Source organism: Bubalus kerabau, chromosome 11 (genome assembly GCF_029407905.1).
Source record: "Bubalus kerabau isolate K-KA32 ecotype Philippines breed swamp buffalo chromosome 11, PCC_UOA_SB_1v2, whole genome shotgun sequence".
Classification (NCBI taxonomy): Eukaryota; Metazoa; Chordata; class Mammalia; order Artiodactyla; family Bovidae; genus Bubalus; species Bubalus kerabau.
Genome location: NC_073634.1, coordinates 106,033,289 through 106,061,161, shown reverse-complemented (window position 1 = coordinate 106,061,161; position 27,873 = coordinate 106,033,289). Strand labels below are relative to the sequence as shown.

Below are 27,873 nucleotides of genomic sequence, written 5' to 3'. Positions count from 1 at the left end.
CGGGAGAAGGACCCCCCTAGTCTCCCCCTTAGGTGCCCACTTCCTGAGCCTCCACCTTGGCCCTTAGGTCTGCCAGGAAGGAGGTGGAGGAGGTCAGCGTGTGAGTGAGGCCAGGACACAGGTCACCCCACAAGAGCGGGCATGCAGCCAGCCGGCTCTGTAGTCTCCAGAAGGGACCCCAGCTTCCAGCCATTCCTACGGGGGGACCCCAGGGCCTAATGGGGGATCCTGGGCCCCACCAAGACCCCCCACCCCATGTGTGTGCCCAGGACGTGGGGCAGGGCAGGCAGCTTACCCCAGAGGCGCTGTCAGGGGCTCACCTAGACGTGGCACTGCTCTGTGGGGGAGGGAGAGTCGTGGGGGGGTGGTCAGGATGGGACTGGACACCCTGGGACAGAGGGAGCTGGGGAGGGGAGGGGGCCACCTTGGGGCCCTGCACCCCGTCTCCATCCTCCCGGGAGGCCTGGGGAGCTGGGGGTCACCATGGGAGGAGGTTGTCCTGGGCCGGGTGGCTTCCTGCCCCGGGAGCAGGGTGGGGCCTGGGTGCTCACCCTCCAGCTGGGTCGGGTTGAAGGAGAGCCGGATGTGCATAGGCAGGGCCTTGAGGGCTTTGTCAAATTTCTCCAGGGCCTCGTCGTCCACCTCCGGGGTCCTGACTGTGGGGCCGGGACGGGGTCAGCCCCTGCTGCCCAGGGTGGTCTGCAGGTCTGCCCTTGGCCTCCAGCACACCTGCCCTTCCCCCTTGGCCCAGTTCCCTCCCCTTCCTCCCAGGGCAATGCAGTGGGTCTGCAGGGTCACAGGGGGAAAGCCTGCCCCCCACCTCTGGCTGTCCGGGTCCCTTCCTCCCCCTGGGCCAGCTGACACAGCCAGGAGCCTCCACTCTCCGATGCCCACGCCCGCCTGGCACGGGGGCCCTGAAAACGCCCAGGGGCACTGCTACGGCACGGAAAACGTCACCTGCCATTTGTTTTCAGGACGTGACAGTTGAAAGATGGCTTTGTGCCTGAGTTCTTATTTGGTGAAATAATTGAAACTCCCCCATAACAAAGGCTGTTAGATTCATAGTGACTGCCGGCTCCATCGTGATGGTCACATCAGAGTGCTGCAGCCCACCTGTCTCCCAGCCTGTTTGTCTGGCCCCCGTCCCCAGTCACCCACAGGCCCAGAGGACACCGGCTCCCGGTATGTGACCACTCTCTCCTGGCGGGACTCGGGGCCCCCCCATCCCTCCTCCTCCTGGGAATCAAGCTCCCTGCTCCCATCGTCCCCCCCCCCGCCCCGTTGCAGCGAGGACCACACAGCTGGTCTCCCTGGGCAGCCAGGGTTGGCACCCACCCAGGCACTGGCAGGCCAGGCTTTGCTCGGGCTCAGCACTGTTCTCCATGCAGAAGAGCAGGTACTTTTTGTAGTCGGTGTCCAGCACAAGGACTTTGTTCTCGTTCAAGGCTGGAAGAGATCAAGACGGGAGGAAAGTGAGTTCCAGCAGGAGGGGGGGTTGCTGGTCAGCCCCCAGCACCCCCCATGACCAGTGGGGCTCCCCCGGGGTCACCACTCAGCGAGGACGGGGTGGGGAGGGCATCTGGCATCCCCCAGCCCCAAAATGGTGCGGCCCCTTCCCTGCTGCCACTGCCAGGCACATGGGGCCCAGGAAGCCCTCACTCTGGAAGCCCAACTCTGGATCTGCCAGGGACCCTCCACCACCTTCTGGACTTGGGAACACTCACCACTCAGTCTGAGGCTGCCCTCCCCCAGGAACCAGAGTGGTCAAGAAATAGGGCTTCCCCCGATCTCGGGTGGGGCTGGACACTGCCCAGCAAGGGAAGAGGGGTGCGTCCTGAGGACAGGGGCATTGTTGGGGGGTAGCGCTGAGTGGGGGCAGCTGGGGCTCACCCTGACCGAGACCAGCGGGTGGCCCTGGCTGCCCTGCAGTGTCTGGGCAGCTTGGGGGCAGGACCAGCATCCAAACCCTGTGCAGCCGGATGGCACTGGAGACCCTGGGCTGGGCACCCTGGCATCTGTCAGTGCAGGGCCTCCAGTCAGAGTGAGTCCTGAGGGGGCCAAGGCGGAAGGGCAGGCCCTGATGGAACCCCAACCCCACCTCGAAGCTTTCTCATCTCGGATTTAGGACGAACAAGTGAATGAGTGAGGGCGGACAGAGTTCGTCTCCAGGAGATGAAGGAGCCGTGGGGTGGGCTGGGGTCGTGGGGCACCTGGACCACTGGAGCGGGCAGCGGCTCTTGGTTACCCCTGGGAGGGCACAGGTACCTCCTGAGCTCAGCCTGAGGGCCCCAAGCACCACCCCACCCTCAGCAAAGAGAGCTCGGGTGTCACCCTGGGGGGTCAGACCCGTCCAGCCGGGACCTGCCCATGGCCACCGGCCCCAAGGCCCCAGGCAGGTGGCAGGGAGGCCAGGGAAGCGGGTGTCACGGCAGTGTCTTCATCACCACCAGCCCCTTAGCATCCCGGGGCCCGACGCCAGCCCCCTGCACCTGCCCACAGTCCCCGGGGGGTGGTGGGCTTCCCCCAGGGACCTGGCACTCACCGTCGATCTTGAACACGGCAGGGATCTTGGTTTTTTCTGCAATGATCTTCTTCTGAGCACACTCACCATTCTCCCTGAAAGACAGCTTCTTTCTGAGCCATGGGCATGGACCATTTTCATCAGGATGAACTGAGGGCCAGGGGCAGAAGCCGGCCCCAGGAGGGGCTGGAGGCGGGTGGCGTGGGCATAGGGGCTGGCTGGCCAACCGGCCTTGGCTGCACTCACTGTCACCTCTCGGGCCACAGATGACCGGGTGGATGGGCCAGGAGAAGTCAGATGGAGCCAGGGAGAAGAGGTCGGGGAGAGCCTTGACCACAGGCACCCCCAAAAGGCAGTCCTGGGGTTCAGGTCCCCATCTCTGCCCCCACACCCACCCAGCTCTCTCCTGCACTCTGACCCCCGTCTGAGGGTGGACAGGGCTGGTAGTGGGAACTGCCTGGGCCCCGAGGACCCCGGTCTGCAGCTGCCCAGCGGCCTTCACACGGGCCTCTCCCCACCCCACTTTGTTTCCATGACATCTTGTTCATTTTAGATATTGAGGTGTTCAGACTAGAAATGATGAAAATGTCTCTCTGTTGCTCAAGTGCATTTGTAATCCTCAAACTAACAGCGAATTCAGAATACCTGCCTTATTGTATGTATCTTTCCCATGCATTTCCACTTCAGTGGATTTTATCTCCCCTTCCAAGTTAACAAAAATGATGTTTTATGTTCATTTGTTTGATGATGTTCTGAAACATCAAATTAATAAAAGTTGAAAAAAAAAGAAAGAAAAAGCCCTGGATAGGCAGCCTTCGGTGGACCTCCAGGGATACCAGGAAACTCCGAGCCCCGTTCCCCGGCCCTGGGGCCCTGGTCCCTCCTGCACCCCACCCTGGGGGGGTCCATAGCCCTGGGGAGTGGGGGTTCCATGTTTTGGGGGGGACGCCCACCATTTCTGCAGCAGGATCTCCAGGTCGCCCTCAGGGGTGGGCTTCAGCTCCTCCACATACACTCTCAGGGGGGCACTCTGGGCGTCCAGCAGGGAGATGTCGCTGGCCGCCATGGCCAAGGAGTACCAAGTCCCCGCCACCTGGGGAGGGACCTTGAGCTGCACTCCAGGGGCGGGAAGGGGCCCCCAGCCCCACAGTGGGCTCTCTGTCCCACCCTGGCCTGGGCAGCCCTGAGATGCTCCCCCCAACTCTGCACCCTGAGGAATGCTCTCCCCAGACTCACTCTGAGCCCAAAGAGGGACCCAGATGAGCCCCCGCACACATGGCAATGTTTGGATCTTGGGGAGACATGGCTGGAGGTGGGGAAAATTTGAGGGGCAGAGTGACTCTTTTAGGGGCTGAACTGTGTCCCATTAACCCCCAGAACCTCAACACATGACTGGAGACACGGCCTTTAACGAGATGACAAAGGTCACGTGAGGCTGTGTGGGCGGGCGTGGATCCAGCAGGCCTGGTGACCTCACAGGAAGAGGAAATCAGGGCACACAGAGGACGCAGGGAGAAGACGGCCGTCTGCTCCCCGGAGAGCAGCCGTAGGAGAAGGCAGCCCGGCCGACACCCGGATTGCGGGCTTCCAGCCTCCAGAATGCAAGACACTAAACACCTGGTTGAAGCTGCCCCTGCGGGGGATTTGTCAGGCGGCCCTAGCTGACTGATGGGAACCCCAGACGTCACAGCCTCCCTTGGTCTCTGAGGCCCAGCTCCCCTGCCCACCCTGCAACTCACCACCCACCCGGCCACCCTCGAACCTTCTGGATGTCCAGGCCCTTCATGGTCTGGGTGACGATGATGGCCTGGGTGCCACAGGCAAGGGCCAGGCCCAGGGCAAGCAGGAGGCACTTCATGGCTGCAGCCGGGGTCACGCTTCTGAGCTCTGCAGGGAGTGGAGGGCTGAGACAGAGGGCTCGGGGCCTTATACAGGAGGAGGGCCAGCCAGCCAGCCCAGGCCGGGCCCCCAGCCACGCAGTTCCCCGAATCCCCCCGGCCCATCCTCGGGCCCTGGGGTTGCTTCCTCTATGAGGACAATAGGAGGCCTTCTTCCATCCGAGGCCAAGCAGGAAGGCCCCCTCTGGGCCTGGACGGTTCCTGGTAGGCCCTAGAAGTGGGGACGGAGGGGGGGTGTCTGGGCTCTGGGTCCAGGCTGGCTGCCAGCGCCAGGAACACTTCCGGGGTCAGCCTCTTAGACAAGGACAAGTCAGAGCCAGCACTGGGGGCAGGTGTGTCCTGGAGGGTGGCTTCTGCCTTGGGCACCGGCTCCTCCAAACCATGTGACCGTGGCCTTGGGTAAAGGGATCTCTGCAGTCACCGCACCCTCTGCAGGCTGGGGCGAGGGTGACATGGGGTTCAGGTCGAGCTCCGAGGGGGGAACCTGGTCAGTATCGAGGGCTCTGCAAGCACCCGCTGCCCACTTAGGGCAGCAAAAATGGCAACAACAATGACTACAGTCATAATAACCCCCAGGATGGGACAGTGACCTGAGCCCTGCGGCGGGGGCAGGACTGAGGGGCACGAGGGCTCCGTGCAGGCACGTGGGATGGGAAGGCCTACAGGACCCAACCTCCCACCTCCCACCTCTCACATTTTAAATCTCCCAGGGCACTGCCCTCCACACTGCTCAGACTACAGCGAGCTGCCTTCAGACCTCAGGAGCGGTGGGAATGCCGGTGCTGGGTGTGTCGCTGAGTATGGAGGGGGCCCGAGCAGGGAGGGTGCAGGACAGTCCTCCTGGCTGAGTCCACATGGGCATCAGTACCCAGCGGGCTGTGGGTGCCCTGTGCCACTGGCAAAGGGGGTACAAAAGCCTTCAATTGACATTCTAAGCAACTAAACCGCTCATCTCAGGGGTCGGGTGGGCGTACTGGGGTAGGGGAACGGGAGCAAGGTGGGGGTGTCTCCTGATAGTGGGGCCTGGTGGGTTGGCTCCTGTTCCCCACCTAGACTGTAGGGTCTTTCCAGGGGGCCCGCTGGCCTGGTTGGCATCTTGGGTGGAGGCTCAGGGATCTCCTAGACTAGCTCTGGCTTGCCCTCTGGCCTCTGGTTTCCTTCCCGGAGAGACTGTTGGTGACTGTACCAGAAAGAGCCCACCCACGGGAGCAGACCCCCGGCCACCCCCAGACATCCCTTTCCTGTGATAGAAAGAGGAGGCTTGGCCAGCTTTGGTCCTTGCCCTGATCTGTATTAGCACCTTTAATTCTTGCAACAAGCCTCGAAGCTCAGTGTTTCATGAAGAACCTGGGTTTTACGATAAATCCCAGGTTCCGTGTTTGGCGATGAACTGCAAGCTGTGATGGGGTTGAAGGGTGTCGCTCCAGAACTCACGTCCACCAGGAACTTCAGGATGGAATCTTGTTTGGAATCTAGGTCTTTACAGATGTGGGCTGTTCAGGTGATGCTGGAATAGGGGCTAATCTTATGTCCGGTGTCCTTGTGAGAGAAAACGGGGACACGGAGGGGACATGGGGAGAATGCCAGTGAACACGGAGGCAGAGACTGGACTGAGGCGTCTACGAGATTGGGCCCAAGGGTGCGGCACCAGGAGCTGGAGGCGGCGGCGGCGGGGCAAGGATCCCTCCCTGGAGCCTCTGGAGGGAGCTCGGCCATTCGACGTCCGGACTGGGACTTCTGATCTCTGAGGGGACAGGGGCACCCCTGCAGTGAGGAGCCTTCCCCATAGGTGGCCCCCCGAACACCAGCACGGGTGGTTTGGACACGTGTCAGATGCGAGAGGCTGTGCCCCCCAGCACCGCTCTGCTCTCAGAACTGGGTGATGCAGGGCGGAGGGAGGTCAGCCAGGGAGAAACAGCGCCCCGTTCCCCAGCAAGCTTAGGAAATCAGGGTGCCACCAACTTCGGGATGTCCGAGCTGCAGGGTCTCCCAAATTCCTGTGAACCGTGACCACAAACCATGCCCTTCAGGGCGAAGCTATTCATAACTTCCAGGAACCTTCAGCTTCCAGAGAATACCATCCAGAGAGAGAGACAGAAATAAAGCACCTCTGGCCTGGGGCAGCTGGCACTGACCACTATGGGAGGGAGACTGGACAATCTTTTCCAAGCGCTGCCCCAGAGAGTGGGACCTGGGAGGAGACCTGGACCCCCATCAGCTCTCAGCATCTCCCCCTCCTGCCAAAACCCCTGCTCTTCAGAAGCAGGTCAAGTCCTGGGCCTGTAAGTGCAGAAGCAAGAAATCACTTCTCAGAATGAAACTGTGGGGCTGGGCAGGGTCAGTGGGCATTCACACAGTCTAGGATGCTGTGCTGCTTGGGGCCCCCACCCTGGCCCCAGGAAGCCGGTATGAGCGTCACTGCTCGGCGCTGTGTGCCCCCACGCATGTCTAATAAAAGGGACAACCCAGAAGAAACGGACACTTTCCTAGGCATGTACAAACCCAAGACTGAGCCAGGAAGAAATAGAAAATATGGACAGACCAGTTACCAGTAATGAAATTGAATCAATAATTTTTAAACAATTCCCTCAAAAGGAGTCCAGGACCAGAGGGCTTCACAGCTGTATCTACCGAACTTCTTTTTCCGGTTGTGCTGGGACTTCGTTGCTGTCTGTGGGCTTTCTCTGGCTGTGGCCCGTGGGCACACAGTGGGTGCAGCTCAGTGGTTGCAGCATGGGGGCTTGTCGCCCTGCAGCATGTGGGAGCTTATTAAAGGTTCCCCGACCAGGGAGCAAACCCACATCCTCTGCACTGGAAGGCGGATTCTCAACCACCGGCTCACCAGGGAAGTCCCCAGACCTTTAAAGAAGAGTTAATACCTATCCTACTCAAACTATTCCAAAAAATCAAAGAGGAGGAAATGCTTCTAAACTCTCTCTATGAGGCCAGCATCACCCTGATACTAAAATCAGACAAAAACTTTACAAAAAAAAAAAACCTTAGGTCAATATCATTGATGAATATAAATGCAAAAATACCCACCAAAATATTAGCAAAGTGAATTCAAAAATACATTGAAAGCTCATGATCAAGTGAGATTTATCCCAGGGATACAAAGATATCTGCAAATCAATCAATGGGATATACCACATTAGCAAATTGAAGAATGGAAATCATTAACAAATTGAAGAATAAAAATCATTAATGAATTGAAAAATAAAAATCATCTCAATAGATGCAGGAAAACCTTTTGACAAAATTCAACATACTTTTATGATAAAAACTCTCAACAAAGTGGGTATAGAGGGAATAAACCTCCATATAATAAAGGCCACATATGACAAGCCCATAGTAAACATCATAATTAATGGTGAAAAACTGAAAGCATTTCCTCTAAGATCAGAAAAATAAGACAAGGAAGTCCACTCTTGCCACTTTTATTCAATATAGTATTGGGAATCCTAGTCACAGTACTCAGACAAAAAGAAATAAAAGAAATCCAGACTGGAAAGGAAGTAAAACCACCACTGTTTGCAGGTGACTTGACAGCTTGTCATACCATACCATGTCATTTTCTTAAGAAAATCCTTAAGATGTCACCAAAAAGCTAATAAGTGAATTCAGTAAAATAGCAGGATACAAAATTAATACATAGAAATCTGTTGCTTCTCTATACACTAACAATGAGCTATCAGAAACAGAAACTAAGAAAATTATCTCATTCACAATTGTATCAGAAGGAATAAAATACCGAGGAATGACTCTAACCAAGGAGGTATAAGACCTGTACTCAGAAAACTGCGATAGAAGATGATATAGAGGGGAAAATATATCATGCTCACAGATTGAAAGAGTTAATATTGTTAAAGTGACTATACTGCCCAATGACTATTTCTGTAGCTTTACAGATTCAATGCAATCCTTATCAAAATACCAGCATCATTTTTCACAGAACTAGAACAAATAATTCTAAAAATTGTGTGGAGACACTAAAGACCAAACAGCAGAACATAATCTTGAGAAAGAAGAACAGAGCTGGAGGTATCAGGCTCTATGACTTCAGACTATAGCTCAAAGCTACAGTCACCAAAGCAGTATGGTCCTGACATGAAAACAGACACAGAGATCAATGGAACAGAATAGAGTCAAAAAATGAACTCAACTATAATGGTTGATTAATCGACAACAAAGGAGGCAAAAATACACAATGAGGAAGACAGTCTCTTCAATAAATGGTGCTGGGAAAACTCTTCAGTTCAGTCATTCAGTCATGTCTGATTCTTTGTGACCCCATGAACTGCATGCAGCATGCCAGGCCTCCCTGTCCATCACCAACTCCCAGAGTTTACCCAAGCTCATGTCCATTGAGTCGGTGATGCCATCCAACCATCTCATCCTCTGTTATCCCCTTCTCCTCCTGCCCTCAATCTTTCCCAGCATCAGGGTCTTTTCAAATGAGTCAGCTCTTCACATCAGGTGGCCAAAGTATTGGAGTTTCAGCTTCAACATCAGTCCTTCCAATGAACACTCTGGACTGATCTCCTTTAGGATGGACTGGTTGGATCTGCTTGCAGTCCAAGGGACTCTCAAGAGTCTTCTCCACTACAGTTCAAAATCATCAATTCTTTGGTGCTCAGCTTTCTTTATAGCCCAACTCTCACATCCATACATGACCACTGGAAAAACCATAGCCTTGACTAGACGGACCTTTGTTGACAAAGTAATGTCTCTGCTTTTCAATATGCTATCTAGTTTGGTCATAACTTTCCTTCCCAGGAGTAAGTGTCTTTTAATTTCATGGCTGCAAACACCATCTGCAGTGATTTTGGAGCCCCCCAAAAATAAGTCAGCCACTGTTGCCACAATTTCCCCATCTATTTGCCATGAAGTGATGGGACTGGACACCATGATCTTAGTTTCCTGAATGTTGAGCTTTAAGCCAACTTTTTCACTCTCCTCTTTCACTTTCATCAAGGGGCTCTTAAATTCTTCTTCCCTTTCTGCCATAAGGGTGGTGTCATCTGCATATCTGAGGTTATTGATATTTCTCCCGGCAATCTTAATTCCAGCTTGTGCTTCTTCCAGCCCAGCATTTCTCATGATGTACTCTGCATATAAGTTAAATAAGCAGGGTGACAATATACAGCCTTGACGCACTCCTTTTCCTATTTGGAACCAGTCTGCTGTTCCATGTCCAGTTCTAACTGTTGCTTCCTGACTTGCATATAGGTTTCTTAAGAGACAGGTCAGGTGGTCTGGTATTCCCATCTCTTTCAGAATTTTTCAGAGTTTATTGTGATCCACACAGTCAAAGGCTTTGGCATAGTTAATAAAGCAGAAATAGATGTTTTTCTGGAACTCTCTTGCTTTTTCCATGATCCAGCGGATGTTGGCAATTTGATCTCTGGTTCCTCTGCCTTTTCTAAAACCAGCTTGAACATCAGGAAGTTCACGGTTCACATATTGCTGAAGCCTGGCTTGGAGAATTTTGAGCATTACTTTACTAGTGTGTGAGATGAGTGCAATTGTGCGGTAGTTTGAGCATTCTTTGGCATTATCTTTCTTTGGGATTGGAATGAAAACTGACCTTTTCCAGTCCTGTGGCCACTGCTGATTTTTCCAGATTTGCTGACATATTGAGTGCAACACTTTCACAGCATCATCTTTCAGGATTTGAAATAGCTCAAGTGGGATTCCATCACCTCCACTCGCTTTGTTCGTAAGGAAAACTCTTCAGCTGCATGCAAAAGAATACAACAAGACTACTTTCTAACAATGAATACAAAAATAAACTCAAAATGGATTAAAGACTTACATGTAAACTTGAAACTAAAAGTCCTAGAAGAAAATGTAGGCAGTGCGTTCCTTTTAAGGAAGAGGAAACATTTGAGATGGACCTGAAGCACCGACAAGAATTTAACAAGAGGGACTAGAACGAGCGAAGCTAGAGGCAAGAAGGATAATGTGTATTTAAGAAACATGAAATAACCCTGTATACATTTTGTGTAGATTAGGAGTGAACAAATTAAAATTTTAACTAGGTTTACATTTTTGGAAATCTCAAAAAGTCAGAGAAACATTTTACTTAATTCACAAGACAATAAGGAGCCTTTGGAGATTTTTGAGAAGATTATCTTAGTAAAGATATTTAAGATTCATTAGATGAAATATTAAGAACACAAACAGGAATTAGGAGGCCATTGCCCTTGTCTCTCTGGGTCTGACTTCCAGCAGCAATGTGCATGAGGGGAGTTTGGGGCTAACGAGCCATGACCAGGCCCACACCAAGACAGATTCCATTCACAAGCGTCGGGGCTCGGGATCCTTGTTGATGACGAAGCCCCGGGTGGTGCTGCACATGCTAAAGCCTGAGCAGCTAAGCAGCAGGTGAGATCCTGGTCCTGAGTGTGGCGGAAGAAGTGGCTAAGAGGGCACAGATGAGACAGGCGTGTTACCTGGACTGCAATACCTGAGTGCAGATGACTCGGCTCTGAGCCTCGCTTAATGGAAGCATCCAAAACACTGGCTGTTTCCTGGGCAACTGTGCTAATTCTCAGAATAGCCTCCTGAAGTTCACCGAAACACACGTGCCTCAACACACATGGTTTGGACTGGATCTAACAAGTCGGGACTAGGCTGAGCGACTTAGAGAGTCATCACTCCTTCTGTGTCTCCTAATTTCTTAAAAGCACGGTGGGGCTGCTGAGAGAAAACACATAAAAAAAGGGAGATGAGATAGAGTTGCTCCAGGTCAGGGCTATGAGCTCATTCATCTCCCAGCAGGGTCCATGTTTGTGGACAGAATAGACACAGGAGTGCGTGAGTTAGGAGGAAGCATGATTGAGTTTTGATGAAGCTTTGTTTACAGGACTGTAGTTCAAATAAATCAGGAAAAATATGGTCAGCGATGTCCTGGGGCAGGGAGGAGTCACCGCCCTTGCCAATGTCCTAGTGAAACTGAGCAGGACCCCATGGGGCCTCCCCAAAACAGGCTTTCCCCCACCCCATGTCCTCCGCCTGCCTCTTGTCTGTAAAAAAGCTTTAGCCTCCTAAGCTTTCCCGCACTTCCAAAGAGTACATTTAATCAGAGAAGTGAGAAAATACAGAAGAAAAGGAAACAGTCAAACAAGTAAATACAGTAATGACTTAGCCATTAACCAAAGTCCAGGACATTTAATTCCTCCTCAAGGGCTATGGCAACCCACTCCAGTATTCTTGCCTGGAGAATCCCATGGACAGAGGAGCCTTTGGGCTACAGTCCACGGGGTCACAAGAGTGAGACACGACTTAGCGACTAAACAAGGGCTATGGAGAATATCCTGAGCCATGTCCCGTGAGTTTTTCTGCAGATACTGAGACCCCCCCCCACCACCAGGTGGAAAAAGGTAACTATATGCTGCCCACAGACCAGGTGGACCCCAGATCAGGTGGAACTAGAAGGCTGACCACGGTGACTCCCGATGACCTCAACGTTAACCAGTAAGAAGAATGTCCACAAGCTGATCAGATACCCTGTAGCCCACATAACCTGTAGCCCACTCCTGTCTTTGAAAAACCCTTCCCTGAAAGCCTTGAGGGAGTTTGGGTCTTCTGAGCACTTGGACTCCTTGCTTGGCACCTGCAGTAAAGTAAACGTGAAAGTGAAGTCGCTCAGTCGTGTCCGACTCTTTGCGACCCCATGGACTGCAGCCTATCAGGTTCCTCCGTCCATGGGATTTTCCAGGCAAGAGTGCTGGAGTGGATTGCCATTTCCTTCTCCAGGGGATATTCCCGACCCAGGAAACACTGCCCTTTTCTTCACCACGACCCTGGCGTCAGGAGACTGGCTTTACTGCGTGTGAGTGAGAGCATCCAAGTTTGGTTTAGTAACCCTAATAATAAAGATTCTTTTTTAAAGACTGCAAAATATGTTTCTCTGACTTTTCTACCAGTACTGGGAACAAAGGTGAGCCCAGGGCCAGACCCCCCCGTCTGCCCTGCAGGGTCTATGGCCCTAACCCCAGAAGCATGGCCAGGGGCAGGACGGGTATCTCAGATGAGACAGTCCTAATGCAAGGTCTGCTCGGTGTCTCTTTGAGGGAAACGCGCATTCTGAAGCCAGATTCTCTGCCTTCTCCTTGGGAAATTCAGCAAAGGATAACACGAAGCTCAGAAGAGAGAATGGGGGAAAAGACTGGTGCCACAGAGCAAGAAATGTGGTTGTGGATCAGCTCTGCATGACCAGAATTTACAAATACACCCACTTCACAGAAAGTCTTGAGTGCTGCTAAGAATATGTCTGGTTGGACGATATGTTAAATTCTGGAAAACAGCTATTTTCTAAGCCATTCTCCAGAGCAAAATCATTTAAAAGTAAAAAGCAATACATGAACCGTGAACTTCCAGATGTTCAAGCTGGTTTTAGAAAAGGAAGAGGAACCAGAGACCAAATTGCCAACATCTTCTGGATCATAGAAAAAGCAAGAGAGTTCCAGAAAAACATCTATTTCTGCTTTATTGACTATGCCAAAGCTTTTGACTGTGTGGATCACACTAGACTGTAGAAAATTCTGAAAGAGATGGGAATACCAGACCACCTGACCTGCCCCTTGAGAAATCTGTATGCAGGTCAGGAAGCAACAGTTAGAACTGGACATGGAACAACAGACTGCTTCCAAATAGGGAAAGGAGTACTGCAAGGCTGTGTACTGTCACCCTGCTTATTTAACTTATATGCAGAGTACATCATGAGAAATGCTGGGCTGGAAGAAGCACAAGCTGGAATCAAGATTGCTGGGAGAAATATCAATAACCTCACGTATGCAGATGACACCACCCTTATGGCAGAAAGTGAAGAAGAATTAAAGAGCCCCTTGAAGGAGATGAGTGAAAAAGTTGGCTTAAAGCTCAACATTCAGGAAACTAAGATCATGGTATCTAGTCTCACCACTTCATGGCAAATAGATAGGGAAATAGTGGAAACAGTGGCTGACTTAATCTTTTTTTGGCTCCAACATCACTGCAGATGGTGATTGCAGCCATGAAATTAAAAGACGCTTATTCCTTGGAAGGAGAGTTATGACCAACCTAGACAGCATATTAAAAAGCAGAGACATTACTTTGCCAACAAAGGTCCATCTAGTCAAGGCTATGGTTTTTCCAGTAGTCATGTATGGATGTGAGAGTTGGACTATAAAGAAAGCTGAACGCCGAAGAATGGATGCTTTTGAACTGTGGTGTTGGAGAAGACTCTTGAGAGTCCCTTGGACTGCAAGGAGATCCAACCAGTCCATCCTAAAGGAGATCAGTCCTGAGTGTTCATTGGAAGGACTGATGTTGAAGCTGAAACTCCAATAGTTTGGCCACCTGATGCGAAGAGCTGACTAATTAGAAAAGACCCTGATGCTGGGAAAGATTGAAGGTGGGAGGAGAAGGGGACGACAGAGATGAAATGGTTGGATGACATCACCGACTCAATGGATACGAGCTTCGGTAAACTCTGGGAGTTGGTGATGGACAGAGAGGCCTGGCATGCTGCAGTCCATGGGGTCGTAAAGAGTTGGATATGACTGAGCGACTGAACTGAACTAAACTGAATAATGCAATTATTAAAAGCATAATTATTTTAATAACTATGGAACATTTATATAGCAGTGGAGGTGTCTTTAGTTTAATAGCTCCTGCAGTAATTCCTTCTGTGGAAAGAACCAGAGGCTGGTGATAAAGAATATGGCACTTCTTTAAATTGACATCCATATGTTATTATTTCTAATATGTTTGACTCGAGCTCTGTCACTTGGAAGATAAATACATCTCATTTGAGTTTGATCAGCTGGTGCTTAGAAAGAAAAGACACAATAGTATAAGAAAGCTTGCCTAGAATGTAAGTGGAAAATGTACCCCAGGGCACAAGTAGAAAATCATATCAGCACTGGATAACAATCCATCTTGACTAACTATTTTTTCCCCAGCAATGCAAGGATCATCTGATGTTATAAAACGTATTAATGCAATTTACAACCTCAATAGGTTAAAGAAAAACGATTTGGTTATCTCAAAGCAGAAAACATGTTGGTTAGAGTTTAACAGCAATTCTTGGTTAAAAGCAAGCCAAAACAAAACCTTTTATTTAAATAGAAACAGAAGGGGCTTTCTTTAACCTAATGGAGTGTATAAAACCACAATTTCCAGCAAAAATCATTCTTAAAAGTGCTGCCATCCTTAACTTTGTTCCTTTTTTCCCCCTGAATTTTTTCTCTGTTGTTGGTTTTGAGAAATTTGCTATTCGTGTCCTGGTGTAGTTATCTTTAGCTTCCCAGGTGGCTCAGTGCTAAAGAATCTGCCTACCAATGTAGGAGATGCAAGAGATGCAGGTTCGATCCCTGGTTTGGGAAGATTCCCTGGAGAAGGGCATGGCAACCCACTCCAGTCTTCTTGCCTGGAGAATTCCATGGACAGAGGAGCCTGGCAGGCCACAGTCCTTGGGGTTGCAAAGAGTCGGACACAACAGAGCACATATGCACACACAAGGAATAAAGCCAAAGGACAGGGTGTGCAGTCAAGGTTGTCCAGGTGTATTGTACTCACAAGGTTGGTGAACACGTGGGGACTTGGGGAGAGTGTTACACCTGGCACGGACGTTTCTCAACCCTTCCCATTCCTTGCCCTACACAGCTCTCCCACCTGGCTCTTCCTTAGGTATAATCTTTATAAATCGCCCGTGATCGAGTGAGTAAAATGTTCCTCAGAGCTCTGTGAGCTGCTCTAGCAGATTAATCAAACCCGAGGAGGGGGTCACTGGAACCTTCATCTTCAGCCCGGAGTGGAGTGGTCAGAGTGCCGGTAAGAGCTCCAGTTGGCATCTGCAGTGGGATCTGGGAGCAGTCTTGTAGGACCGGGCCCTTCACCTGTGGGGTCTGGAGTGTGGGCTGTCTTGGTGACCGGTCCATGGGCGCAGGGAAGAGGTGCATCCTGGTGTTGGGTGGAGTGTTGTGTCAAACCCGATCGGTTGGTTACACAGTGCAGACCATCACTGACTGGTTTTACTCTGTCCCCTCGGTCACCTGCTCGAAGGGGCTGGGTGTTCAGCCCCAGCTCGAATCGTAGGTCTGTCCTCTCTCCTCTCAGCTCATCAGCTTTGCTTCTTGTGCTTGGAAGCTCTGACGTTGGGTGTGTACACATTTGGGGAGAAGCGGGGAGAGATGAGGCTTCCCCGGTGGCTCAGACAGTAAACACTCTGCCTGCAAATGTGGGAGACCCGGGTTCGATCCCTGGCCTGGGAAGATGCCCTGGAGAAGGGAATGGCCACCCACTCCAGTATTCTTGATTGGAGAATCCCATGGACAGAGGAGCCTGGAGAGGTGGCAAAGAGTTGGACACGACTGAGCAACTAACATTTTGAGAAATACCAGGGGGAGATGGGTTCACACGATCTTGTCCAGATTGAAAGTCTGGCCACTATGGTCTTTTGGGAAAGTTTCCTATTAAACTCTGCCAGAGTTGGCTCTGCTTGCTTTCAATTGACTATGTTTTTCTTGTTTTTTAATTAATTTTTAGTTGATTTACACTGTTGTGTTAGTTTCTGCTGTAAGCAAAGTGAATCAGTTATACACATGCATATATCCACTCTTTTTAAGATTCTTTTCCCATACAGGCAATTGTATTGAGTAGAGTTCCCTGTGCTGCACAGTAGGTCCTTATTAGTTATCTATTTTATATATAGTAGTGTGGCTACGTCAGTCCCAATCTCCCAGTTTATCCCTCCCCTCTCCCCCTGGTAACTATGTTTGTTTTTTTACATCTGTGACTCTATTTCTATCTTGTAAATAAGTTCATTTGTACTGTATTTTTTTAGATTCCACAAATAAGCGATATCATAGGATATTTGTCTTTTGCTGTCTGACTTCACCTTGTATGATCATCTCTAGGTCTATCCATGTTGCTGTAAATGGCATTAATTCGTTATTTTTTGTGGCTGAATAATATCCTACTGTATGCATGTACCACGTTTTCTTCTTTAAACAAAGCCTTTTATTTTGTACTGGGGGATAGCCGATTAACAGCACTGTTATGGTCTTAGGTGAACAGTGAAGGGACTCAGCCATACATATACAAGTATCCATTCTCCTCCAAGCTCCCCTCCCATCCGGGCTGCCACATAACACCGAGCGGAGTTCCCAGTGCTATGCAGTAGGTCCTTGTTGGTTATCCATTTTAAATACAGCACAGTGCGTACCACAGCTTCTTTATCCATTCGACGGTCGATGGTCACTTGGACTACTGTGTTGCTGGCAGGAGGTACCCACTGGGGAGCTGTCACACCATCTTGGGCTGGCCCAGACGTCTGGGGAGATGGAGGCCCCGCTGGGTGGTGGTGAAGGTGGAGAAGGCGGGGTCACAGGACGGGGGTGCTGGGGCAGCCATGCTGGCCGCTGGTGGTCACGGAGCACTTCCTGTGCGGATGCTGCTCCGGGAGCAGGATGGCTGATTTCTCCCTCCATCCTCACCCAGGGCCCACGGGGTCGCACCTTCTGCGTGCCCCATTTTACAGGTAGGGGACAGACGAGGGCAGTGACGGCGGGACACCGAGCAGGCTGGCCTGCAGCCCCTGCCAGCACCTGGCCGGGATGGCCGCTGCCCTGGGCGGTCACAGAAAGGTGCTTCCGTCCTTCCCATCACCCAGGGGCCAGGTCTTGGCCTTCGTCCTCTTTTCCTGCCTGGGAGCTTTCCCTCTGGAGGGGTTTGATGTCAGCTGAGAGCCGGGGTGTGGAGCCGAATGGCCTGGGGCCAGGTCCAGCCCTGAGCGGGTGTCAGGGCTGGGGATTACGTGGCTGGATGGTCCGCCCAACCCCGTCCTCCTGCCTCTTACAGAGAGAAAGAAGCATCCTCAGTACTGTGCAGGGGCTTAGGAAGCCGAAACGGGAACGTTTCTTGCTCCGGTTTCTCTCTTGGGGGGCGTGGATCAGCCTGGCCATGGCTCCCATGGGGAGGGGGCCCTGAGCTCCAAGAGGGCGGGGACAGCGGCCCTGCCTCTTTGATGCTGTCCCTGTGGATGCGCCCACAGAGCAGGCCGCGGCCCCTCCCCGCCCTGGAGCTCTGCCACCCCCACCTCTGGGGAGGGCAGGAGGGGCCAAGAAATCTATTTTGTTAAGAAACATAAATGAAAATGTATGATATCTAGGGTGAACAGCCCTACCAGCAAATAAGGTTTCGCAACCCTGCGATAGTAGAGGAGGGTGAGGTAAAGGGAAATTGCATCCGACAGCCCCCGGGACAGAAGAGGCTGCACCGGGGGTGGGGGGCGGGCAGACATCACCCTTCCCGGTTGGTCCTGCCGTCACCCTTTGAGCCGTCCCCGCCTCCACACCCTGCCCGTCGTCCAGGAAAGACTCAGAAGGGAGAGCACAGGTTTACGCCTTTATTGTTGAAGGAGGAGCGGCCCTGAGCAGGAGGCCCCAGGAGGGGCCTGGAGGGGCCTGGGTCCCAGGAGGGGTGACCTCGGTCCCGGTCCCTCCTGGTCCCCTGATGGGGGAGGTGGGGGTGACGTCATCTGTCCCCAGAGGGGCCAAGGCTCCCGGGTCCTGAAATGGACATGGGGCTCCCCTGTGATTCCTGGGGCACCTGTCAGATCCTTGCCAGCCTCTCCGTGGCTGGGGGTTCAGGACGGCCCCTCCTCGGGAGAAGGACCCCCCTACCCTCCCCCTTAGGTGCCCACTTCCTGGGCCTTCACCTTGGCCCTTAGGTCTGCCAGGAAGGAGATAGAGGAGGTCAGCGTGTGAGTGAGGCCAGGACACCGGTCACCCCACAAGAGTGGGCATGCAGCCAGCTGGCTCTGCAGTTGCCAGGAGGGACCCCAGCTTCCAGCCATTCCCAAGGTGGGATCCCGGGCCTAATGGGGGATCCTGGGCCCCACCAAGAGCCCCTACCCCATGTGTGTGCCCAGGATGTGGGGCAGGGCAGGCAGCTTACCCCAGAGGTGCCGGCAGGGGTTCACCTAGACGTGGCACTGCTCTGTGGGGGAGGGAGAGCCGTGGGGGGGTGGTCAGGATGGGACTGGACACCCCAGGACAGAGGGAGCTGGGGAGGGGGCCCCCACAGGGTGCTGCACCCCAACCCCTCCTCCTGGGAGGCCTGGGGAAGGAAGAGGGGCGGCCGAGCTCACCCGCCCCCTGGCGCAGGTCCAGGACCATCTGCACAGGCTCCAGCAGCGATGCCAGGGCCCCGGCGAATTTCCCCATGGCCTCATCATCCATCTCCGGGTCCTGGCTGTGGGGCAGGGCGTCAGGCCCTGAAGCAGCCCCAGCCCCGAAAGCCCAGAGACTCTGAGGGCTCCACCTGGGCGCGAGCCCAGGAAGAAGGCACCAGTGTGCTGGGGCTTGAGGAGCTTGGTCCTGCCCCGCCTCCCAGGGTGGTCTGAAAGCCTCGGGCCCCTGCCCGACCCGCTCAGCCCCGTTCCTCTCCGCTTCCTCCCCGGGGCAGTGCAGGGGAGTCTGCACCTTCACGGGAGGAAAGGCTCCCCGCTGCCCCACTAGCCTGCCCTCCCTGCCCCACCCCTAGTGGGTTGACAGGACCAGGAGCCGCGACTGCCCGGTGCCCACGGCCCCCCTGGGAGCAAGGGCAGTATCACTGCTATATTTCCTTCGGCCAGAAGGTCGCCCTTTAAAGTTGCCTTCATATCTGAAAGTGTTCTGAAGTCATTAAAAATCTCCTCCTAGAAGACTGCTGGATTAATATTAGCCTGTTCTGCCCACTGGGCAGCGAGGCCCCTCCTCCTGGGGAGAGACCACTGAGCCTTTTGCCTCAGCCCGCTCGCCCGTCCCAGACCTTGTCCCAAGCACTCCGCCCCCTACGTGTCACCTACATCTGACCACCAGTGTCTGGCGCCAAGGCTGGGACCTTGGCTTGCGTGTCCCGTGGGGGCCAGCGAGGCAGACCCCTCCCCTTCCTGCCACAAGGGGCCGTGAAGTTTGGGGATCTCGAGTGCCCCTTATTCACAGTTCCACCAAGGGTCCCTTCTCGGTGAGGCGCAGCTCCTCCGGACACGCTCTGCAGGGTCTCCACGTACCCAGACACTGGCACATCACGCTGCCCTCATCGGTGGGCATGGGGCCCTCCATGCAGAAGATCATGTAGCTGCTGTAGTCTGTGTCCAGCACAGAAACCTTCCTTTCCCCGTGATCTGGAAAAGGGGCCGGAATGGAGCCTGAAATCTCTTCTGATTCCCTCCACCACAACTGCCGGGGGGGGCCCAGAGCATCCCCTGGGAGTGCTGTTTCCCAAGGCAGCCACTGGGCAGGCAGTACCCTCTCCGGACACCCAGTGAACGCCCTCTCTACCAGGTGCAGAAAGCCCACCCCTGGCAGCACTAGTCTGACGGACCCCCAGCCAGGACACTTCCGACGCATCATCCAGCTGAGACCACCCCGTCCGCGCTGGGGCCGAGACCAGCAACAGCTCTGACACATTGATGCTACGGCAAAGCCGCTCTGTGTGCCCGCCGCCCGCTTGGGCAGACTCTGCTTCCCGTGTCCAGCACGTGGCGTCCATTCAGTCAGTTATTCGTCGACACCCCCAGGCACTAAATCGCAGGTGGGCCCCCTCCCTGGAGGTAGGTGCCCAGGTCCCTGAGCAATCAACAAATAATTCAGGATGGAACTTGAGTCCGGGGTGATACATGGACTGCAAAGAGTAGAAGACAGAAGGGAGAGTATTTCAAGAAGAAGGGTGGCGATGACTCTGTCTTTCAGAGGTGGGGGGACCTGGGGGAGCGTGGGGAGACCCTGCATCCTTGGGGTCCTCATCCCGGCTTGATTGGGAGCAGACAATGATGAGTGCAGACACCTTCCCAGGCAGACCCGAGGTCCTGCAGGTGAGGAGCAGGGGGTCCCCACCACACCCACTGCCTTTCAGAAAGAGGATGGGGGGGCCTTCCCTGGTGGTTCAGTGGCAAAGAATCCACCTGCCAATGCAGGAGACACGGGTTCGATCCCTGGTCCATGAAGATCCCACAGGCTGCAGAGCAACTAAGCCCAGCACTATAACTATTAAGCTGCGCTCTAGAGCCCAAGAGCCACAACCACCGAGCCCACGGGCTGCGATGACGGCAGCCGCGTGCCCTAGAGCCCGTGCTCTGCAACGAGAGAAGCCCCAGAACCGCAACTGGAGAGCAGCCCCGGCTCACCACAACTAGAGAAAAGCCCGTGCCACGAGGAAGACCCGGTGCGCCCCCAAATAAATAAATAAATGAAATATATATGAAAAAGAGGCCGTGACAAGCAGCAGAGGCGAGAGGCCCTGTGGATCGGAGAGAGGGCAGCTGGGCCCTGGCAGAGGGGCTGGATCTGGGGGCCCAGGGTGTGTCCCAGGGAGGCTGCCAGGGCTGGGGCAGGGGATGAGGCCTGGAATGTTCCAGAAGCAGGTTCCAGATCGGAGAGGCAAACGCACAGTGCACCCGCCCACTGGTCTGCTTTGTCTTGGAGATTTTTAAGGAGCCGCAGGGCCAGTTAGTGAACAGGGAGGTGGCCACGTGTCTACCCACCAAACCCACCCCGCGGTGCACAGGACGCCTGCCCCCTGCCCTCCACCTTCGCCAAGCAGGCGGTGCCAACGGGGCAGGAGGGCGTGGGGGCCTCAGGCCTCGTCACCCCAAGAATGACCTCTGTGGGGGCAGGAAGCAGGGCCTGGCCTAGGCCACAGACTCGAGCCGACTCCTGCTGCCAGGACGGTGAGCACCTCAGAGCGTTGGGCGGGGCCCTGTGTGGACCGGGGCTGCCCCAAGGGCACGCGGGGCCCGGGCTGGGGCACTCAGAGTTGACCGTAAAGACAGCAGGGTCCTCGGTCTTCTGGGCCATGAGGGTCTTCTCCACACACTCATGGTTTTCCCTGAAAAGCCAGGTGGTTGCGGGGGAAGGGGTCATCCCTGAGCCCTGCAGAGGGACAGGAGCTGGGCTCCGGGAAGTGTCCACAGGGCAGGCGGGCACCTGGGCTGGCCCTCCATGGACCCCAGCAGGCGACCCAGGAGATGGATAGCGGGGCAGGCAGAGCTGACCGGAATCCAGAAGGCCAGTGGCCTGAGGCCCAGGGCACAGGTCAGCTCAACACTAACCCCGTCCCCGTGGGGCTTGGACAACGCGCTTCCGAGGATGCTGGGCCCCTGAGGGCTCAGAATTCCTCAAGTCTCCGCCCCCCTTCTCTGGGGCAGACAGGACTCCTGGCAGCAGCTGCCCAGGCCCTGATACCCAGCGTCCTGCACACGGGCCTCTCCCCACACCGACCCCAGGGCCACTTTATGTGATGGCCTTTTTGCCCCACAGCCCTGGGCCAGGCTCTGAGGAGATGGGGACCTCTGAGCCCTGTTCCCCGTCCCTGGGGCCTTGGTCCCACCTACACCCCACCCCCGGGGGGGTCCACAGCCCTGGGGACGGGGAGTTCCACGTTGGGGGGGGGACACCCACCGTTTCTGCAGCAGGATCTCCAGGTCGCCCTCGGGGGTGGGCTTCAGCTCCTCCACGTACACTCTCAGGGGGCCGCTCTCGGCGTCCAGGAGAAGCATGTCGCTGGCCGCCATGGCCACCGTGTGCCACATCCCTGCCACCTGGGGAGGGACCTTGAGCTGCACTCTGGGGGCGGGAAGGGGGCCCCAGCCCCACAGTGGGCCCTCTGTCCCACCCCAGCCAGGCCTGGCTGTCTCCTACATGGCCAGGGTTCTCAGGAAGTATGATACACATGGGTTCCGGGTGCACTTGGGGACCACCTGCTGTGAGCGGACACACGGGTTGGGGGGGAGGTTCTTGAATATCTGGAACAACCCCTGTCTTTGCCTGCCCCCCTGCCCCCTCACTGTCCTAAGTCAGCCCCCATTCAGGGTGTGGACCCTCTGAGGACGAGTCCATCCTGGGATGGAGGGGGGAAATGGGAGAGTCTGGAGACCAGGTGGCTGAAGACAAGTCCAAAGTCTGCAGGACCAGGTGGCGCCCCCAGGACCAGCCTCCTCTGGTCCCGCATTAGACTTCTGCAGTCCAGGCTTTCCTGCCCCCTCTCAGCCCTGGACCCCAGCACCTGGTGCCCACCCTCCACCCCAGACCCCATACCTTTCTAATGTCCAGGTCTTCTGCCATCTGGGGGATGTAGGCAGCCTGGATGCCACAGGCGAGGGCCAGGCCCAGGGCGAGCAGGAAGCACTTCATGGCTGCTGGCAGGGTCACACTTCTAAGCTCAGGAGAGACGGGAAGTCTGAAGCAGCGGGCTTGGGGGCTTACATAGGAGGAGGGCCAGCCGGCCAGCCCGGGCTGGGCCCCCCACCCCCGCCTCGTGGTGCCCCAAATCACCCATGACTCATCCTTGGGGCCACAAGGGCATTATCTTCCAGGACAGCACAAGGCCCTCCCTCTGGACTGTGTCACTGCCTTCCGTCCGAGGCCAAGCAGGTAGGCCCCCCGTGTCCTGGGCCCCGACGGTCCCTGACAGGCCCTAGTCGGGGAGGGTCTGGGCTTCAGTTCCAGGCTGGCTGCCAGCATCGGAAACACTTCCTGGGTCAGGTTCTTGGACCGTGATGGGCAGGTGAGAGCCAGCACCGAAGACATGGTGTCCTGGAGGGTGGGTCCATGGGTCAGCCAGCGAACAGAGAGCCCCGTGCCCGCCAGGACCCAGGGACATGGCCAGGGAGTGGCCGTCTGCGCGCACAAAGGGCTCGTGTCACCGCACTCCTCACGGGTCCCCTGCGTGAGCTGTCCCTGTGGGTGTGTGCCTGGTTCGCACAGCTGCCTGAGTGTGCATGGCCTGGCCATGCGTGCTCCGTGAGAGGGTGGCCCAAGTGACCCCCCCCACACACGTCTTGCTCCCAGTCATCATCCGTGGGAAAGGCCAACATCCCGGTCGAGGTTCGAGTGGTCCAGGGGCACATTCCAGGGGGCAGTGCCAGCTCCCGTGGTCAGAACACACGGGGTGCCCAGATGGCTCTGGCCCAACCCTCACACTGGAACCTTGCCCTCTTCCGGTGCCACCCTCTCAGGCCAGCTCTAAGTGACTGCAGCGTGGGCAGCCGCCTCCTTCGCCCCCACCCCCAGCCCATCCGGGACCTAGGCCTGCTTCCATCTCTTCTGCAACGGTGGCACCTTGCACGGTCTCGAGCCCCCTCTTTGCGCAGGGCCTGCTTCAGGAAGCGCTGGAGCGGGGGGCCCACTGCCCCTAAATGAGAGCATGTCCCGGAGATGAGAAGCAGAGACTGAGGCAGGCGAGGTTGCCGGAAGGTTTATGCAGGGGGGCAGGCATGGGGGACACGTGGGGGCAGGAGAAGAGACTGGAGGGGGCTGGCACCCCAGGGGATGCAGACAGGCTGGGCTTCCTGGGCACAGAGCGGGGCGTGGGGTGGACCTGCTGAAGTTCAGGGGAGGGGGCTGAGGACCCAGGAGTCCAAGTCCCTAGGTGGAGCAGCTCGCTGAGGCTGAAAGCTGCCCCCCTGAACCCCTACACCTGGGCTCCTGGAGCTACGTGGGGAGGGGCCTTTGGGACCACAGTCCAAACGCAAGAGACGGGGGCGTGAGGGTGGAAGCAGACTAGGGGCCTCCGCCCTACAGGTGCCTCCAGGAGCCGAGAGGAGCCGGGCCCAGATTCTCCGCCAGAGCCTCCAAAGGTACTGCACGGCCCACACGTGGTCATCAGCCTCCCAAGCCCCAGACTAAGAGGCAGAGTGTGCTGTCTGAGGCACTGGTCTAAGGCAGTCTGTTCCTGCAGCCCTGGGAGCTTCCTAGTGGCAGGTTAAAACAACACACACGTTCTTACAGTCTGGATGGATGAATGAATGAGTGGATGGATGGATAGAGAGGCTGAAGGAGGGATGGATGGACGGACAGACAGATGGATAGATGAGAAATGAGTGAATGGAGGATGTGTGAGTAGATGGAGGGATGGATAGAGAGGCTGATGGAAGGATGGATGGTTGGATGAATGGATGAGTGGATGTGTGAGTGGATGGATGGATAGAGAGGCTGACGGAGGGATGGATGGTTGGATAAATGGATGAGTGGATGTGTGAGTGGATGGATGGATGGAGAGGCTGACAGAAGGATGGATGGACAGGCAGATGGACAGATGGAGAGATGCGTGAATGGAGGATGGGTGGTTGCATGGGTGTGTAAATGGATGGATAGATGGATGGATTAGTGGCTGGATGAGTCTGTAGGTGGGTGGATGGAGGGAGGGTAGGAGGGATAGTGTGCGTGGGTGATTGGATGGAAGGTAGGTGGATGGATAGATGTGTGGGTGTGTGGACAGCTTGCTTAACTCATATCGGATGGGCCATTTGGCTTCTCTGTATCATGATCCCTCTGACTTTCAAGGTGCTTTCATGTCCAATGTCACTTCTGCCTCCCCCACAGGCAGCAAGAATGAGGCGCACAGTGCCAAGGACCTGACCTCGATACACCGTTGTTAGTGACCAAGGCTGACCTTGAGCCAGGTCAGCCAGAAGCTGGCTCGGGGACACGGCATCACTTCCTCCTTCCAGGGACCCCCAAGGCCTGGCGTGGGGCCATCCTCCTGAGCCCAGGGTGCGCCCCAGGCCTGCCAGATTCTGCAGACCCCCAGGCCATTTCTCACAATGGGTCCTTGTGTCTCTCTGGCTTGATTTTTGGCTCCATCTGGAACTTGCCAAAAACCCCGAGTGAAGGCAGAGTGGTAGCTGAGTCTCCTAGTCAACCGAGGGAGGCAGGAAAGAAAGAGCCCCAGCTCCCCGGGCTGCGGGCAGTGGTTACGGCTTTGAGGTGGTGCCAATATATACTCACACACAGTCAAAAAGTGGGACTCGGAGTCCTGAACACGCGCCATGTCGTCCCCCAGCATCCCTACCCCACCAGATGGACTCGATACACACCACGAGCCCGGCAAAGGGACATTTTCTTCCCCTGCAACTCATGTTTTAGGGTGATCAACACCGGAGCCTCCTCCTTCAGGAGTCAGAGTATTCTACTGTTCCTTTTACTATAGGAAGATGAAGATTGAGGCGCAACTCTTGAGTTAAAGAGAAAATGGAAGAATATGAGAAAATCCAAAGGAGAGCACAGCCCATCAGAACCTGAGGGACCCCTTTAAAGCAGTGCTCCCAGGAGAACTTGTCCTAAAAATAATCTTAATAGATAAGAAGAATGAAAATGAATTAATTAGCCATACTGCTGAAAAATTAGGGAGTAAACACAAAATAGACACAGGAAAGTAAGGAAGGAGCTGCTGCTGCCAAGTCGCTTCAGTCGTGTCCAACTCTGTGCGACTCCATAGACCACAGCCCACCAGGCTCCCCCGTCCCTGGGATTCTCCAGGCAAGAACACTGGAGTGGGTTGCCATTTCCTTCTCCAATGCATGCAAGTGGAAGGAGAGGCAAATATAAAAGCAGAAGCTACTGAATTAGAGAATCGAAGGATGAGGACTTCCCTGGTGGTCCAGTGGTTAAGAATCCGCCTGCCAGTGCAGGGGACACGGGTTCCATCCCGGGTCTGGGGAGATTCCACAGCTCAAGGGGTAACTAAGCCCGGGGGCCACAACTACCGAACCCCACAAGCCAAGAGCCCACGAACCGCAACGAAGAGCAGCCCCACACCCCATAACTAGAGAGAGCCGGTGTGCAGCAGCAGAGACCCAGCCCAGCCATAAATAAACAAGTAAACAGGACGGAAGTGTGCTATACCTGACCAAGTGGTAATTCTTCAGAACTATCCATGAAATAGATATACCTTTAGGTAGCAATCTTAAAAAGGAGAAAAACACATAAAATAATAAATGCTATTGTGAAAGTGACCACAAAAGGAGAAGAAACTGAAAACCATTAGAAAGAAAAGGTTTGCTTAACTCCATGGGGGAAAATGAAAACGTCCATTAAGAAGGTAATTTTCTAGAAAAATGCAAATTACTCAACCTGACAGTGAAAAAGCTACATTCAGTTCAGTTCTGTCGCTCAGTCGTGTCCAACTCTTTGCGACCCCATGAATCGCAGCACTCCAGGCCTCCCTGTCCATCACCAACTCCGGGAGTTCACTCAGACTCATGTCCATCGAGTCAGTGATGCCATCCAGCCATCTCATCCTCTGACATCCCCTTCTCCTCCTGCCCCCAATCCCTCCCAGCATCAGAGTCTTTTCCAATGAGTCAACTCTTCACATGAGCTGGCCAAAGTACTGGAGTTTCAGCTTTAACATCATTCCTTCCAAAGAAATCCCAGGGCTGATCTCCTTCAGAATGGACTGGTTGGATCTCCTTGCAGTCCAAGGGACTCTCAAGAGTCTTCTCCAACACCACAGTTCAAAAGCATCAATTCCTCAGTGCTCAGCTTTCTTCACAGTCCAACTCTCACATCCATACATAACCACTGGAAAAACCATAGCCTTGACTAGACGGACCTTTGTTGGCAAAGTAATGTCTCTGCTTTTGAATATGCTATCTAGGTTGGTCATAACTTTTTTCCAAGGAGTAAGCGTCTTTTGATTTCATGGCTGCAGTCACCATCTGCAGTGATTTTGAAGCCCAGAAAAATAAAGTCCGACACTGTTTCCACTGTTTCCCCATCTATTTCCCATGAAGTGATGGGACCGGATGCCATGATCTTCGTTTTCTGAATGTTGAGCTTTAAGCCAACTTTTTCACTCTCCTCTTTCACTGTCATCAAGAGGCTTTTGAGTTCCTCTTCACTTTCTGCCATAAGGGTGGTGTCATCTGCATATCTGAGGTTATTGATATTTCTCCTGGCAATCTTGATTCCAGCTTGTGCTTCTTCCATCCCAGCGTTTCTCATGATGTACTCTGCGTAGAAGTTAAATAAGCAGGGTGACAATATACAGCCTTGACATACTCCTTTTCCTATTTGGAACCAGTCTGTTGTTCCACGTCCAATTCTAACTGTTGCTTCCTGACCTGCATACAGGCTTCTCAAGAGGCAGGTCAGGTGGTCTGGGATTCCCATCTCTTTCAGAATTTTCCACAGTTTATTGTGATCCACACAGTCAAAGGCTTTGGCATAGTCAATAAAGCAGAAATAGATGTTTTTCTGGAACTCTCTTGCTTTTTCAATGATCCAGCAGATGTTGGCAATTTGATGTCTGGTTCCTCTTCCTTTTCTAAAACCAGCTTGAACATCTGGAAGTTCACAGTTCACGTACTGCTGAAGCCTGGCTTGGAGAATTTTGAGCATTACTTTACTAGTGTGAGATGAGTGCAATTGTGCGGTAGTTTGAGCATTCTTTGGCATTGCCTTTCTTTGGGATTGGAATGAAAACTGACCTTTTCCAGTCCTGTGGCCACTGCTGAGTTTTCCAAATTTGCTGGCATATTGAGTGCAGCACTTTCACAGCATCATCTTTCAGGATTTGAAATAGCTCCACTGGAATTCCATCACCTCCACTAGCTTTGTTCGTAGTGATGCTTTCTAAGGCCCACTTGACTTCACATTCCAGGATGTCTGGCTCTAGGTGAGTGATCACACCATCGTGATT

The 27,873-nt window shown here is 54.1% G+C and overlaps 2 protein-coding genes across 2 annotated transcripts; both read right to left on the bottom strand.

Moving 5' to 3' along the window:
• Positions 1–28: 28 nt before the first annotated feature.
• LOC129623875 (beta-lactoglobulin) lies at positions 29–4,379 on the bottom strand. Its single transcript, XM_055541778.1, has 6 exons — positions 4,284–4,379; positions 3,475–3,614; positions 2,543–2,616; positions 1,336–1,446; positions 552–656; positions 29–69 (listed from the first exon to the last, which is right to left on the bottom strand). Exons 1-6 carry the CDS (start codon positions 4,377–4,379, stop codon positions 29–31), a joined length of 567 nt encoding a protein of 188 aa, XP_055397753.1.
• A 13,721-nt stretch (positions 4,380–18,100) lies between these two features.
• Positions 18,101–22,583, bottom strand: LOC129623874 (beta-lactoglobulin-2-like). The gene is made up of 6 exons (XM_055541777.1): positions 22,488–22,583; positions 21,852–21,991; positions 21,200–21,279; positions 19,463–19,576; positions 18,560–18,685; positions 18,101–18,141 (listed from the first exon to the last, which is right to left on the bottom strand). Exons 1-6 carry the CDS (start codon positions 22,581–22,583, stop codon positions 18,101–18,103), a joined length of 597 nt encoding a protein of 198 aa, XP_055397752.1.
• Between the last annotated feature and the right edge of the window lie 5,290 nt (positions 22,584–27,873).